General features: G+C 36.6%; 1 protein-coding gene and 1 long non-coding RNA gene across 2 annotated transcripts in view; one reads left to right on the top strand and one right to left on the bottom strand.

The window, feature by feature from the left end:
• Positions 1-13936, top strand: part of GDPD1 (glycerophosphodiester phosphodiesterase domain containing 1) — a 44862-nt gene extending 30926 nt beyond the window's left edge. The window contains exons 5-10 of the mRNA XM_059998119.1: positions 2542-2660; positions 3169-3258; positions 7004-7137; positions 10008-10067; positions 11795-11846; positions 12253-13936. Coding sequence (XP_059854102.1) covers positions 2542-2660; positions 3169-3258; positions 7004-7137; positions 10008-10067; positions 11795-11846; positions 12253-12375 — 578 coding nt within the window. The 3' untranslated portion in view covers positions 12376-13936. The remainder of the gene's footprint in view (positions 1-2541; positions 2661-3168; positions 3259-7003; positions 7138-10007; positions 10068-11794; positions 11847-12252) is intronic.
• The window catches only part of LOC132415048 (uncharacterized), a 59745-nt gene continuing 44509 nt past the window's right edge, over positions 1412-16647 (bottom strand). Inside the window, exon 4 of the long non-coding RNA XR_009517074.1 lies at positions 1412-1487. This is a non-coding gene — a long non-coding RNA (uncharacterized lncRNA). The remainder of the gene's footprint in view (positions 1488-16647) is intronic.

Raw genomic sequence — 16647 nt, 5'->3', positions numbered from 1 at the left:
CGCTCACAGCAACTAGAGAAACCCTGTGAGCAGCAACGAAGACCCAATGCAGACATAAATAAATAAATAAATAAATAATTTTAAATTAACTTTTATAGTTCAATTCTGTAGTTTAAGTCCAAACTCTTTGAGTTTTAAGTACTTGAAATCCATCTCAGGATAGTTTGCTGTATTATTTTAATCTGGATTTTTTAAAAAAATTTATTTATTTTTAGCTGCATTGGGCCTTTGTTGCTGCTCGTGGGCTTTCTCTAGTTGTGGTACGTGGGCTCCTCATTGCGGTGGCTTCTCTTGTTGTGGAGCACGGGCTCTAGGTGTGTGGGCTTCAGTCGTTGTGGCACGTGGTCTCAGTAGTTGTGGCTCGTGGGCTCTAGAGCGCAGGCTCAGTAGTTGTGGCGCATGGGCTTAGTTGTTCCGCTGCATGTGAGATCTTCCCAGACCAGGGATCGAACCCATGTAACCCTGCATTAGCAGGTGGATTCTTAACCACTGCTCCACCAGGGAAGCCCTCAAGATAGTTTAAGAAAAGTTTATTAAAAAGAATTTATTTCTTCTCATAACTAAAGAGTGTAGAGGTTATATGCCTTCAAACATAACTGATTCCAGTTGCTCAAGCAATAATTTGTCTCTCTTATCTCCATTTCTTGGGTCTACTTTCATCGATGTTAGCTTTGTTCTCAGGCACACCTTCTCCACATAAAGATGGACCTCTGATAACATCAAAAGTACATGATCCGTTCAGCTGAGGATTTCAGACAACATCACCTGTGGTCCATATTGTTATGCTTAAAAGGTCATGTGCTTTCTCTGTGGCCAGGGAGGCAAAGCCAAATGATTGACAGTCCCATCAGAATGACCCAGAGCCCTATCTGAATTACAAGGGGTAGTAAAAAGGCAATAAGAATAGAATACAGAACAGACAAAACAGTAACAGGTTTTTTCTTTTTTTTTCCCCCATTCACATCCTGCTTTTCACATGAGTCTTTATTAAAAAAAAGTTTTCTGACATGGATTTAATTTACTTTTTTTTGATATGCTTCTTTGTTTTGATTTGTCGTACAATGAAGATGAAATAAAGGATCTTTCACCATTTTGTTATTCACAGATTAGTGGAATTGACGTTTGAGGTGGAAAGGGAAATTTTATAATCGTTATATAGTATGTATAGTATATTATATAAGTGATTAGAGGCAAAAGGAACTAGGGAAAGAATAAAGAAAATGACCCTCAGGAAATAAAAAGAATGTTTAAAATCCTCTTCTGATTTTTTCATGACTCAGTTTTCTTTGAATAACTGCATTGATATAATTCTTCAACCCATTACTGATTAGCATGTATTTCCCTTGCCTAAACATATTCTCAATCTCTGAAAAATTCAATGATTATGTCACAGCAAAACTTTAGAAACAATCTCAGTATCCACTAGTAGGGTCAAGGGGATGAAAAAAAATTTTTTTCTTCTATCCTTTTAGGTTCTCAGCTGGACTCTGTAATAAAAAAAGAGATTAACAAGAGAAAAACAGAAGTTTATTAATATGTATGTGTCATAGGAGAAACTCAGGGATAAGTTTTTCAAAGGCATGGCTAGAACTTGAGTTTATATAGCATCTTAAACAAATATACAAAACAAACAAAAAAAACCAATAAATTTTCAGAGAAGTAACAAGACAAAGGAAAAGGACTTTGAGTGTCCAGGGTGGCAAATTGTGGAAAGGTAAATATATAGGGGATTAATGGAAGATAAAGGCTAGTCAGTAGTTTGTTATGTAGAGTCCTTTGGTGCTGACAAGGGTCAAGGGTTGCTGTTGATTAATTTTTGTATAATTTAAGTCTTATTTTTAGGCAGATAGGGGAAGGACAGAGAGCTTTTCTTGTATCTGCTGCTTCTCAATTGCATTCACTTCAAAATAATCCTTATGCCAAAATGGCATATTTTGCAGGGGCAAACTATGTTCCCCTTCAAGGGGAATGGTTCAATTTTAAAAATTAAATTGTTGTATAGCTACTCAGTGGAGTATTTTAAAACCTTTTAAAATAATAATTACAGAATAGGATCAGTGGATTATATCAATGTCAATATCATGGTTATGATATTGTACTGTAGTTTTGCAAGAGGTTACCATTGGGGAATCTGGGTAAAGCCTGCACAGATCTCTGTATTATTTCCTACAACTGCATGTGAATCTACAGTTATCTCAAAAAATTTAATGGAAAAAAATTTTAATCATAATCATAAATACAGCGTATTAACATGCAATACTTAGTTTTACTTATGTGAAAAAATCAGCTTAAAATCTGAAGGGACACTATATTATAACTCTAATTAGATTATGCATAGGAAGAAAAGAGGAGAGAAAATACACCAAATGATCACAATGGTTTTATCTAAGTTGTTGGATTTTTAGACGATTTTTCTTTTCTTCTTTATATTTTTCATCATTTTGTAAGTGTCCTACTATGACTACATACTATAACTTTTCTAATCATCAAAAAACTGTAAGTTATCTTTTAAAAATACATTTAAAAATCTTGCTTTCTCAGCATGCCAATGTGAAGGAAAAGATAACCGAATTCCATTACTGAAGGAAGTTTTTGAGGCCTTTCCTAACACTCCTATTAACATCGATATCAAAGTCAACAACAATTTGCTGATTAAGAAGGTACTTAAGGCATTGTGTCCTCTGAGTGTGTTGCATCCGATTTCATCCAAACTAAATAAGGCTAGAGTAGGTGCCTGCATAGATTGATAATGTTCAAGGAAATGTGATACTCTAGGGATCAGTATTGTTTCAAATACTGCCCTGGTAGAAGACATCACTGTACTGTAGGAAAGCCTGTTTCAGAGTGACTTGTCATGTCGCAGGCATGGATAAAAGTGAGCTTCTGTGAACCCATCGCTCTGGCATTTACCTAATTAACTTCTTCTAGTTTCACTTGTACTTAGTTTATAGCAAATTACTAAACAGTTGTCTTCTATTAAATAAATCATATAATGGTAAAATGTAATTTCTTGTACTTTATAAAATAATCTGAATTTGTGTATCAGTTCTTCCAAAATTTTATAGTATACACTGGCAGATAGTCAATTGTAATCCATTGTTTAAGTGAAATCATGTAAGTGGATTTACAAATAGGCACATGCATAAAATTTTGAATTTTCACATGTAGGTTTCAGAGTTGGTGAAGCAGTACAGACGAGAACACATAACAGTGTGGGGTAATGCCAGTTATGAAATTGTAGAAAAGTGCTACAAAGAGGTAAGCTTCATAAATGATACAGAATGATCTATTTTTGTTGCTGTTGTGTATCTTTAAATGTTAAGTAAATACAGTAATAATTTTTTTTAATATCTTTATTTCATAGCCTTGATGCAAAGGCAGACGGTACTGGATGGAAGCAACTAACCAGAAATTTACGAATAAAGATGATGAATTTATAGATAATGGATTTAGTAGAGATAGTGGACCTTGCAATTTAAGTTCAATATAATTGGACTGGCTCACAGAATTATTATTTTCACATGGTAATATTAGTTGTTTGCCAACATTTTATTAATTTTATTATGTATATTATAAAACAAAATATGATTTCTACTTTTTAGTGTCTAGTTTTTGTTAGTTAATCAAAATTTTTTGTGTAATTTTGAATTAACGAAAGTATTTAATCCTTCCACTCTATAGCTCAAGCTTTCTTTACCGTACCTCCCAAATAGAATTAATCAAATTAAGCCAGGATCATAATTATCAGGTAGTATATAAAAGTAGGGCCATCCACCAACTGAAATTTTTCTGTTTGAAGAAAATATATCTATAAAAAATTAAGTTGATATAGTTTGAAATGGTACACTAAGCCTCTATAAGCAAATTTAGCTGTATAATCAGCTAAGAGGATTTGAAATTCAAAGTGTTAAAAAACCTTAAACACTGAAGATTCTCTTTCAGAATACAAGTGATAGTGCAGAAGGAATACCATGACACAAGTAGTAATTCTAAAATACAAAGAATTCTTTTGAGAAGGTGTTCCTTCCTAGCAAAGAAGGCAAAAGCATAGATTCAAGAACCATTACAATTAAAAGTACAATTAAAAGTAATGAGGCTCTCATTAAGGCAAGTACGTTTTATTTATGTGCAGCAGGCTCTGTGAGATCCCAAGATATCTGTGTACAAAAGGAGAGAACAGAATAATCAATGGGCTGAGTAGCTTCAGGTCTCCAACAATTAAGGACTGAGACTTCCATAACTAATCATTGTCTGATAGTATTTTCATATGTCATTAAAAGGGAGATAGTATACTGGAGGCTTCATGACAGGCTGATCTTTTTACATCATTCAAAAAATTTTTTCAAATTAAAAAATAGTGATAATAGCAAATGCTAGAGAGGAAGAGGACAAACTGGATCTCACCTGCATTGCTGGTGGGAATGTAAAATAGAACAGCCACTCTCTTAATTAGTTGGGTAGTTACTTACAAAACTAAGCATACACTTATCATATTAACCAGCAATCTTACTCTTGGGCATTTATCTCAGAAAAATGAAAACTATGCACACAAAAACCTATACATGAATGTTTATAGCAGATTTATTCACAATACCAAAATCCTAGAAATGAGCCAAATGCCCTTCAGTGAGTACGTGGCTGAACAAACTAACACATCCATACAATGTGATACGATTCAGCAGTAACGGGGAATGAATTACTGGCACATGCGACAACCTGGATGGTCCTAGAAGGCATTTTGCTTAGTGAGAAAAGTTAACCTCAAATGGTTATATGATTACATTTATATAACATTCTCAAGACTACAGACATGAAGAGCAGATTCGTGGCTCCCAGAGGACAGGGACTGGGTGTGGGTGCAAATACAAAGAAGTAGCAGGAGGGAGTTTCTGTGTGGTGATGGAACAGTTCTGCACCTTGATTGTGGTGGAGGTTACACAAATCTATACATGGGTTAAAATTGCATCGAACTATACACATGCACAAATGAGCACAGGTTTTAAAAATGGTGAAAACCGAATAAGGTCTACAGTCTAACTAACAGTAATATATCAATGTCAATTCCTGGTTCTGATACAACTGGCTACATCAAATGTTACCATTTGGGGCAGCTGGGTTAAGGATATACAAGACTCTACTGTATTTTTTTTTTTTTTTTTTTGCGGTATGCGGGCCTCTCACTGTTGTGGCCTCTCCCGTTGCGGAGCACAGGCTCCGGATGCGCAGGCTCAGCGGCCATGGCTCACGGGGCCCAGCCGCTCCGCGGCATGTGGGATCCTCCCAGACTGGGGCACGAACCCGTGTCCCCTGCATCGGCAGGCGGACTCTCAACCACTGCGCCACCAGGGAAGCCCTCTACTGTATTTTTATAACTTCCTGTGACTCTATAATTATTTCAAAATTAAAAGTAAGTTCACTTTTGGTCCAGAATCACAGAACTTTTCCCTTGATTCACATATTTTTCTAGAAGCCTCTGGCTTTCTGTCATTTTAGAATTTAAAAACTCCAAAATTTTCAGCAGCAATTTTCAAACACCGCAGTAAGAATGTCTCAACAATAATTGTCATTCGTATTATGAACATGCTATATAATTAAGTCATGTATCTTTTACAATTCTTAAAGTATGATTTATGAGAATTTCATATTAGCTCTTTAATTCCCAGATGCTAGAAACTAAAAATATAAAAATAAAAGAAAGTGGGGGGACACAGTGGTGCTGGGAAAAATATGTGGCACTTATTCTCATCTAATGACATTTTATTCGCTCATACTTAATGCAGTTGCTTTTATCCTTGGCTGTGTATTGGAATTACCGGAATTGTTTCAAAAAATACTAATGCCTGGGTGCCATTCCAGATATTCTAACTGAATACAGGGACAACCAGTTATTATGCCAGCGGTATGCCAGCATACCGCTTCTAGCCCTCTCCTACCAGTGACCTTGCATGGCTCTCCAGAGGTACCAGTTACTGTTTTTAGTTCTCTGGTTCCAAAGTTGCATAAGTTGTGAGGGTCAGCCCCTAGCCCTATTTCCTCCTATGAGCTCTGTTATTCTTAGTGTATGAATTTGCATAAATCAAAGTTTTTTCAGGGACTTGTATACTGTGTTGCAGCTGGAACACCTGTATATAAATAAACTGAAAATATTACAAAGCAGCATGTGAACTTAGGAGCAAAAGAAGTCCTCAAACTTATTTACTCCATTTTTAAAAAATAAAGAAGTAGGTAATTTAGAGCTAATATTGAAAATAAATTATGTTTTTGCATGATTTTTTCAATATATTACTTTTATTCAGAAATATTCAAATTTATTATAATATTTATTTGTTTTAAAGACAGACATAGAAGGAGCTGGAGGAGGTGGGTATGGGGAGCTCTTTACTGGGTACAGAGTTTCAGTTTTGCAAGATGAAAAGAGTTCACATATATATGAAGCTTGCAGTTGAAGGGTTTGGGGATCTTGAACACATTTTGTAATAGAAACTTAGAAGGGTGGTTAGATTCTTAGACTAGTTTACAAAGTCCTATTTACATTTGAAAATATGTATATGTAGCTGAAAGGTGACATATTTTCAACACCATTAATATATATCTATATTCATATCTGTATCATATACTGTTTAAAAATTTATTATATATATGGTTATTGAATATGTAGAAGGTTACTGAATATTTTATTTCTTTATCTTGTTCCAATTAAATTTGGTATGTTTAATCTCTACTGATAAGGACAAGCAGTAACAGACAGAAATGGTATTGCAAAAGCAGAGAGTAGGGAATAGAGAAACTTGAGTATCAATTAATACTATAGGCCTCCAAGATAGATCCTGAGCCATTTGTCAAGGACTAGTCATTTCTAAGTGTGGTGTGTTAGAAATGGATGTTGATAATTCAGGGAGTACTTTTAACAGATGTCAAGACACAGTCTTGGGAAATTTTGAAGGTTGTGAAATAAACCTCTTTATTTGAACAATATTTGAACAATATTGTTTGTGTCTTTTAGAATTCAGAAATTCCTATACTCTTCAGTTTACAACGTGTTCTGCTCATTCTTGGCCTGTTCTTCACTGGCCTCTTGCCCTTTGTGCCCATTCGAGAACAGTTTTTTGAAATCCCAATGCCTTCTATCATACTGAAGTAAGTGGTTACCCTGTTTTCATCAATTCTCAATTACAGGAAACCTAAGACGAAGACTTGTTGATATCAGTGATAAAGAATAGATTGCTCTAGTTATTTCCATATTTGATATAATTAAGATTCATTCTCTAAAATGAATAATAAAGGTTTTAAAGTATTTACCTGACCCATTTCAGGTAACAATGACTTTCAGTGCCTGTGTACTCAGAAGTCAGGTAAAAAGAATTGAGCTTAATCATTGAAACATCTAATAGCAATTGCCCTCCACCTTCCCTTACTTCCTTCTGCTTGATTGACAACTATACCCAGCTGAAATTCCATTAAGCTCCAAATTCACCACTAGTATTAAATCACCACCACCACCACCACCACAACAATGCAGAAAAACCTCTGGAGATGGGAGGAAGAAAAGGATAGAGTTAGTTTTTATAAAACTAACATATTTATGTAATTCCATATTTATGTAATTTCTCTGCTGGGTATAAAGCCTTGCTTTTCACACACTAATTTACTACAAAGATAAAAATATATAAAACACTTAGCATTGCCTGGCAAATAATAAGCAGTCAATAAATGATAACTTTTATTGTTAAATTATCTTTATCATTATTATTAGAGAGCTTCATCTCACAATCCCCTACCCTTATAATGTCATTCCTAGCTATACATTTCTAATAATAACCGAGCCATGACAAAGGAATTCAGAGCTTCTGAGGAGATCATTTAAATGTGACTTCACCTGCATGAAAACTCTTTTCATCCCCACAGAACTTCAAAAAAAATCAAGCTGAACATTAGTGCATAAGTCATTAGGAAATATCATTAAGAGAAACAAGTTGATCAGTACCCCTGTACTCAGCATCTATGTTTCATGCTTGTCTTCCAGTTTGAGTTTGTTAGTTATGAGTATGTTTATTTTATCTATTCCCAATTACATTTACTAGCAGTGTTTGTAGCTGTTTCTGAAACGAAACAGCAGAAATCATTCTTGTCTACAAACAAACCATTTTTGTTTGTTAGATTAAAATAATTCCTAACCATTTATTCCTAAAGTACTTAGCTTTCCTCTGGTCAAGAGTGTACTGTTGTGCTCTCTAGATCATCTCCATGTGTTCCTTTTAGAAGCAAATATTATTAAAAAATAGACATATGAACAAACTTCATAGAATTAATTTTTTTCTCTAAAAAATGATTATGGATTAAGACACTGGTAGGATATTATGTGTTTGTATATTTTATTTTTTTTTTTTTAAATTTATTTTTGGCTGCATTGGGTCTTCGTTGCTGCGCACAGTCTTTCTCTAGTTTCGGCAAGCGGGGGCTACTCTTCGTTGCAGTGTGCGGGCTTCTCATTGCAGTGGCTTCTCTTGTTGCGGAGCACAAGTCCTAGAGTGCGTGGGCTTCAGTAGTTGTGGCTTGGGGTCTCGGTAGTTGTGGCTCACGGCTCTAGAGCACAGGCTCAGTAGTTGTGGTTCACGGGCTTAGTTGCTCTGCAGCATGTGGGATCTTCCTGGACCAGGGATAGAGCCCGTGTTCCCTGCATTGGCAGTCAGATTCTTAACCACTGCGCCACCAGGGAAGTCCTTATTATTTTTTTTAATGAAAGACGGTACTTCCTAAGACAACATAATCATTTGTTGTCAATAACTAGTATTTTGAGTTATTAAATTCTTGGGATTCCTGAAATTGCAATCAGGACTTTCTACCTGGGCTAGAGTTAGTGGGAAAAGAGGAGTTTATTTAGAGAGCTTCAAATAAAAACTGAATTCGGAGAAAAAGACAAAAAATGAATTTAGTGGACTTCCCTGGTGGCGCAGTAGTTGAGAGTCTGCCTGCCAATGCAAGGGACATGGGTTCGATCCCTGGCCCAGGAAGATCCCACATGTCACGGGGAAACTAGGCCTGTGCACCACAGCCGCTGAGCCTGTGCTCTAGAGCCCGTGAGCCACAACTATTAAGCCCACGTGCCACAACTACTGAAGCCTGCGCGCCTAGAGCCTGTGCTCTGCAACAAGAGAAGCCATGACAACGAGAGGCCGCGCACCGCAACGAGGAGTAGCCCCTGCTCGCCACAACTAGAGAAAGCCTGCGAGCAGCAACGAAGACCCAACCCAGCCAAAAATAAAAATAAATAAATTTATTTTTTAAAAAATGAATTTAGTGTAGATAGGAGGAGTTAGAAAGGAAATAAGAGATGAAGATCTGGGGAGAATAAAAATCACTCTGTGCTGTTTAACTTAGAAAGAAGCTGAGGAATCTTCATAGTAGAGAGACTGACTAATCAGAGATGTCTCTGGACACAACCCAGAGTTAATGACACAGGTGCTGCTCTAGGCATCAAAGAGGTTGAAGAAGGAGCTCAGCTTAGGTCTAAAAGTCATGTATACTCTTTCAGTAGGAGAGATATTTTAAAAGGACAGGGCCTAGGTCTTAAAACATTGAAAGTGAAAGAAAAAAAATGCCTTTAGGGTTTTTTTAGTCTCATTTTTACCCCAAATATCTTTTAATCCATAGTAAAGTTTGGTTGTGTGTTTAAATCTACGACATAACAAAATTACAGCAGACAAAGCAAAAGAAAGAGGCTTCACCAGAAAAGAGAAGAGACATGAGTTCTGGGCACCCAGGGTCTCTGGAAAGATAACTTATTAATTTTAACCTTTGAATTGTAGCAAAAAATTAGCTTGAAATCAATGAAAATAGAAAACCCAAATGGGCTTTGTTTGAACTTATTTTTGCCCTTTTCCAAATATTTTTTAAACATATACTAAGTGCAGACAAGGCACTCTTTTTGTTTTTGTACTTGTTTTATTTTATCACACTGATATATTCCTGTGTTTCTAATTTATGATTTAAATTTTTTTTTGCCTCAGGCTAAAAGAACCACACACCATGTCCAGAAGTCAAAAGTTTCTCATCTGGCTTTCTGATATGTAAGAATTTTAGTTTCTTGATATACAAATTATTGTTTTAACTCTATTAAATACGATGCTTATAGTTTAGAGCAGGCTTTCTACATGTAATTTGTAACAGGGATGTGTTGAACATCTACTATACAAACGGATGATGTATGAATCATTTAGAACTAGCTTAATTGCTAGTCACAAAACCTTAAGAAGAATTGAGAGATAATCTCATCAAACTCAGGAGAAAACTGAGCACCCACCTACCCGAAGTTAGATGATTTACAGTACTTGGCGTTATGTAGCTGGTTAGTAGCAGAGCCGGGATATATACCCATCCCCTCTACTTAGTCACTGTTTCCATGAGCCTGCAGTCAAAAATACAGTGAAACGAAGTGTGTATAGCAATGCAATATATGTAAGAGTATATATTGACTAATGGCACCTCTCTCAGGAAAATCTGCAGCGAGACTTAACAGCAAAAAGGAAGCCCTGTCTATATGGTGGGCATCTACTTTAGATAAAATGCGTTAAATTCTAAGACGTGTTGAGTTTAATGTTAGGTAAACCCCACAAAGTTATTGTGCTATACTTTGCTTTAAAGTGGAACCTTGAATGCTTAAGTAATAGTCATAAATCACAACCTTTTATCACTAGCTCCTCTTTCATAGAGTTGGAAAACTAGTTGTATCTTTTCTCTGTGCCACAGGGTTTCTTCTTTTCTGCTGTATTCCTGATTTAATTTCTAGTTTTTAAGGATGCATTTTTAATTGGTGTTAAATGCATATGATTTTTAGTTTCTGTTACTTAATCATTCTAATAGACATAAACAGAATAGAAATAGTATGCGTAGCTTTTCAGTACAGTAAGTTCCCATCTTGCTCAAGTGATTTGTATTCTAAAAGTTCATTTTTAAGTTAGTTATTTGGAACTGAAAAAAAATGCTTTTTTTCCCTATATAAAGGATAGTGTAATTAATGGACATCAGGTTTCTTTTTTTGATATACATTTATTTATTTATTTATTTTGGCTGTGTTGTGTCTTTGTTGCTGCACGGGGGCTTTCTGTAGTTGTGGTGAGCGGGGGCTACTCTTAGTTGTGGTGGGTGGGCTTCTCATTGTGGTGGCTTCTCTTGTTGCGGAGCACGGGCTCTAGGAACGCAGGCTCCAGTAGTTGTGGCACGCAGGCTCAGTAGTTGTGACCCATGGGCTTAGTTGCTCCGCGACATGTGGGATCTTCCCAGACCAGGGCTCAAACCCGTGTCCTCTGCATTGGCAGGCGGATTCTTAACCACTGCGCCACCAGGGAAGTCCTGGACATTAAGTTTCTAAGATAGCTCACAAAAGACTAATTCATTTTGTAAATGGACTGTGATGTTATAGAATTTGACCCAAGTTCACTGCTTTATTTTAACTTGGAAAGTTAGGAACACCGACTTCCCAGTTATTTCTCACTCTCATTATGATGCCAGCAAGGAAAGTGAGGAAGCCCCTTCTGCACTGAGCTGCTTCAATAAGAATACATCTCCCGGGGATCTAGTGGCAGCAAGGAGTAGAAAGGAGTTTCAGCAGTTAAGTTACAAATGCATCCACAGTAGCTATTATTGCTTGAGGCCGTTGGTTATATTGCCAAAACGTTGGGATTAAGTTCAACTAGGAATTAGAAACTTTAAATTGACTGAGTTAGGACTGAGGACTAATTTTAGTGCTCCTTTAGGGCTAAGGAGTACCTAAATCTGTTGTGCTTTTCTTTTCTAGTCTACTAATGAGAAAAGCTTTGTTCGACCACCTCACTGCCCGAGGCATTCAGGTAAGCTTTTGGAATGATGCATTTTAGAAACAGCGTAGTTTAGCAGTTTAACACAAGTTTAAGGGGCAGGAACTTTTAACTGACTTACTATGGTCCTGACTCTGCTTCTGCTGCTTTACTGGTTCTCATATGAAGACCTTAAGCTCTGCCTTACAGTTAACAAGAAAGTATTGGCATTTCAGAATTCACCTGTGTATTGGTGAGAATAGTTGAAGCCGAGAGGTGGAACGGTCATATTTAATGAGCAAAGTGGACTTTGTTTAAAGGGCTCAACGATTTCTTAAAATTGCAGGTTATTAAAAGGTTATTTTTAAGTGTGCTGAGATTGTAGTGGATAAATGCTGCCATAAAAATAATTTTCTATTTTAACATTTCTTCTCATATTTTTCATGTTTCTAATTTTCAGGTGTACATTTGGGTATTAAATGAAGAGCAGGAATACAAAAGAGCTTTTGATTTGGGAGCAACTGGGGTGATGACAGACTATCCAACAAAACTTAAGGACTTTTTACATAATTTTTCAGAATAGAAAAGGAGGTACTCAGAAGCATTCAAAGAAAACATGAAAAGACTTAAGAAAAAAAATTGTTATTATTTCCCTAAGCCATTTCTGGAATGGTAAAAGGTTTAATCAGTTAAGTGTTTATTACCTCATTTTTAAGCCTGTCTGAGAATGTAGAAACTATATATTGTATATCTATTTTAAACAATATTGCATATTTTACATTTGTAAATAGTTTGTTTAGAAAGAAAACTGGTTATGAGATGTAAGTAGAAGATTATCGATCAAGATTTCTGTATATGATGCAGTATTCTACTATTATAAGTAATTCTGAAATCAAAGACTATTGGATAAATTTGACATTAGTCTTCACTGGAATAAGATCAACTAATTAGTAAGACAGAATTATTGAAGGCCATTACAGCTATCCGAGTTGTCTTCTTATTTCTAGGTACATCTTAGTTAAAGGGGAAAAATACAGTGAAAGGAGAGCTCGGAAATCAGTGATGTAATTATCTGACAAGTTGAACATTGTTAGCAGAAAGCAGACTCAAAGAAATAACTGAAAGTTTATTACATGATCAGAAATAAAATCTGTAGACTAAATTCGAATTTCTTGGTTGCTGTTGTTAATAGGGACATTCTATTTGGAATCTTTTTCAGGTATGTAACAAAGCTACTGTGTCTTTTTTTTTGTAAACATTAAAATTGACTTAATTGTAAATTAAGACAAGATGCAAATAGTCACATTTTTGTTTCCTCTAAAGAAATGTACATTTTCCATTGTTGGCAATGACTAACTGTCTGGACCTACATCTAGATTTTAAATAACATCTTGAATCCTAACAATCATATGAAACTGATGAAAGTGCGTATCACTGTGTCTAAAACTTATAGTATAAGCCACCTCCTCCTGATCTTTAAGAATCTATTCTTCTGAGTATTAGTGGAAAGAGAATTTCTCAAAGCATTAGGCATCACTTTCTCAGATTTTCTGACGTGACTTCATGTAAATCTGTTTCTAATCTTTTTGACTTACTTTCGTTATCTCTCTGGGAGGTAAGTATAATCTGGAACATTTGAAGTTTGCCAGCTAACAGCTACAAAGGATGATCATACTCTCCCACCTGGATGACATAAATGACATTTGTTTTTTTTGTTTAAACTGAAATAAAATTTTCAGAAACAAAGTAAGGGTTCTTCATTGGTGGTGTTTTTGTTTTGCAGTCATAATTCCAAATATGCTTTATAACTTTTTTTCAGAATTTAATGAGATGGTAAATTGATAGTGTAACTAAATACACCTGAGACTTCTCTCTAGTGTAAGGAAAATAAAATATAGAAACACTTTTATGGTAAAGAAATTGCCGCTTGGTATTTGAGTAAATAACTTGGGCAGGTAATCCATTAAATCCATCATTTTCACTTTCGCTTATAGTAATTTATGATTATAGTTGCTAGAGATCTTTTTGATCATCTTTGATATAATTCTTTTTGTAATTTCCCCTTTCCAACTTTTGCTTTGTTATGATTCAGTTATGATGCAGTTCATATTATAGGGCAAGCATATATTTTGTGTCAATCAGTAGAAGATAAAGTACCCAGCATGGTAAAGATGTTTAGAAAGTCATGTTTTAAAAGTTTGATGATTTTATAGTCAAGGTGACTTCAATTCATTTAATAAAAGTATAGTATCTATAACAGGAGTGTTATCAGATAACATCTGAATATTGCTTTTCTGATTGGGGCATCACATTTTAAAAGAGGTTAGATACCCTTTCATTCTGAGAGAGATATTGCTAGGCATTGCGTGGTAGGGAAGGCTAGAGAAGTGGTCAAAAGATGGGATTAGACCCTTTGCCTGGGATGAAGCTGGCACTAGATTTGACAGACCCAGGGACTTCCCTGGTGGTCCAGTTGTTAAGACTCTGCACTCCTAAAATGCAGGGGGCACGGGTTCAGTCCCTGGGTGGGGAACTAAGATCCCCACAAGCCATGAAGCGTGGCCTAAAAAAAAAAAAAAGATTTGACAGACCTATAGTCCAGCATGCCAGTAGAATCCTAAATACCTGGCGGTGGACAGCAGTTACAGGTAGGTATTTCAGTAGGAAATTGGCATGAGGGAATTTTCTTTTCTTTTCTTTTTCTTTTTTATTTTTTTGTGGTACGCAGGCCTCTCACTGCTGTGGCCTCTCCCATTGTGGAGCACAGGCTCCAGACGCTCAGGCTCAGCGGCCATGGCTCACGGGCCCAGCCGCTCCGCGGCATGTGGGATCTTCCTGGACCGGGGCACGAACCCATATTCCCTGCATCGGCAGGTGAACTCTCAACCACTGCACCACCAGGGAAGCCCGGGAATTTTATTTTCTTACTATCTTTTTTTTTTTTTTTCTGGCCGCGTTGCGTGGCATGCGGGATCTTCCCCAACCAGGGATCGAAACTGTGTCCCCTGCATTGGGAGCATGGAGTCATAACCACTGGACCACCCGGGAAGTCCTGCCGGAATTTGTGAATTTTAACTTGAAGTAGTAAGAGTTTCTCTATAGGACTAGGGTCCGAGACATGTTACCAAGGCAAAACAGGACACAAGTTACAAGAACTAGGACCCAGATCTTGGAAAGAAGCTCATTTAATAGAACCGAAAAACAGAGTGATAACACTGGACTAATTACAGTAGTAAGTTGACACTGAGTACCAGAGCTGTTCAACCGCTCATTTCTGGCCAGGACTTGTTCTAGAAATTGGGGTGTGGCCCTGGCTACAGGTGGGCATCTAGTAGCCCAACTGTGGAGAAAGAATGGCTGCAGTGGGGTAGGAAAAGAGAACGTAAAACATAAATCATCGTATGTTCTAGTATGGGAAATCATTGACACAAAATACAATGTGAACGATTCTGCTTAGAGTTGTGCAACATGGTGGGCCTGAAAAGGTTTAAAAAAAAAATATCAAGAGAGAATCTGCCATAGATTAAAAAAAAAAAGTTTCCTTTCCAATTAAGGAAAGCCATGAATGCCAGGTTGAAGAGTTTGTTCTGAATCAAAAGTCATGTGTCAAGTAGGTGGCTAAACTTGAGATGTTAAAAACAAGAACTGAAACTGCCAGACAATAATATATCATAATCATTTCAGTACCAAAGGGAAGATGTAAATAGCAGTCAGAGACCAGGCACCAAAACGAGATCAGGACCAAAGTGGTCAGATCAAAGAGTCAAAGAGATCAGAAAGCTGGGAGCATACCGACATAATTCATAAAGCCACTAGTAATATTTATCTTTTTCTGCCTTTTTTGTATAACACTGACAAACTATTGTTTGGAAAGTTGGATCATCCTATAAGCTGAAATAAGTATATAAGCCTAGACCAGAGAATAGTCCAGAAACCAGGTCAGAAGGCTATACAGTTCCAATTAACATTAGATTGCATAAAAATTAATTTGGCAATAGTCTACAAGATGGAAACTCTTGCAGCAATCCAGGAATGAAGTAATACGTGTCCAGATGAAAGCAGGGGCAATATAAGTAGGGAAACAATGAATCTAAGCGTCTCTGTAACGGAAAAATTAATAAGTGACTAGATGAGCTTAAAAGGAGAAGAGAAAGTTCACTACTAACTCCAAAGCTGCAGGAAATGGGGAACTTGGAGAGGGGTCCAGTTTGGTGGTAAAAATAATGTATATGGGTACTCTTTGAAATGACAGAAAGGTGTTCGAGTTTAGGTATATTAGCCCTAGGATGAAAGGATAGATCTGGAAGAATAGATTTAGGAGTTTTGTGTACTTTATAGGTATTGTGAAGCTAGCACTTTATTTTTTAGCATAAATTTCAGCTGTTTTTATTTTTATTTACTTTTTAATGTTTATGTTTTTAATTTATTTTTTTATGTATTTATTTTATTTTTGGTTGCGTTGGGTCTTCGTTGCTGCGTGTGGGCTTTCTCTAGTTGTGTTGAGCGGGGGCTACTCTTCGTTGTGGTGAGCAGGCTTTTCATTGCGGTGGCTTCTCCCGTTGCGGAGCACGGGCTCTAGAGCTCAGGCTCAGTAGTTGTGGCACAGGGTCTTAGATACTCTGTGGCATGTGGGATCTTCCCGGACCAGGGATCAAACCCATGTCTGCTGCATTGGCAGGCGGATTCTTAACCACTGAGCCACCAGGGAAGTTCCAAAGCTAGCACTTTAAAGGTGATATTAGTTCCTTCTCAGTATTCTACTTGCAATTTGAATAGGTTGCTATGCCACCAGATGCCTGCGTTGTGAATAGCATGCCTCATACCACAGTGAGACTGAATGATAACATTTTTCCCC

The sequence above is a fragment of the Delphinus delphis genome, chromosome 19 (genome assembly GCF_949987515.2).
Source record: "Delphinus delphis chromosome 19, mDelDel1.2, whole genome shotgun sequence".
In the NCBI taxonomy this organism is placed as follows: Eukaryota; Metazoa; Chordata; class Mammalia; order Artiodactyla; family Delphinidae; genus Delphinus; species Delphinus delphis.
This window is presented reverse-complemented; position numbering and strand designations above follow the sequence as displayed.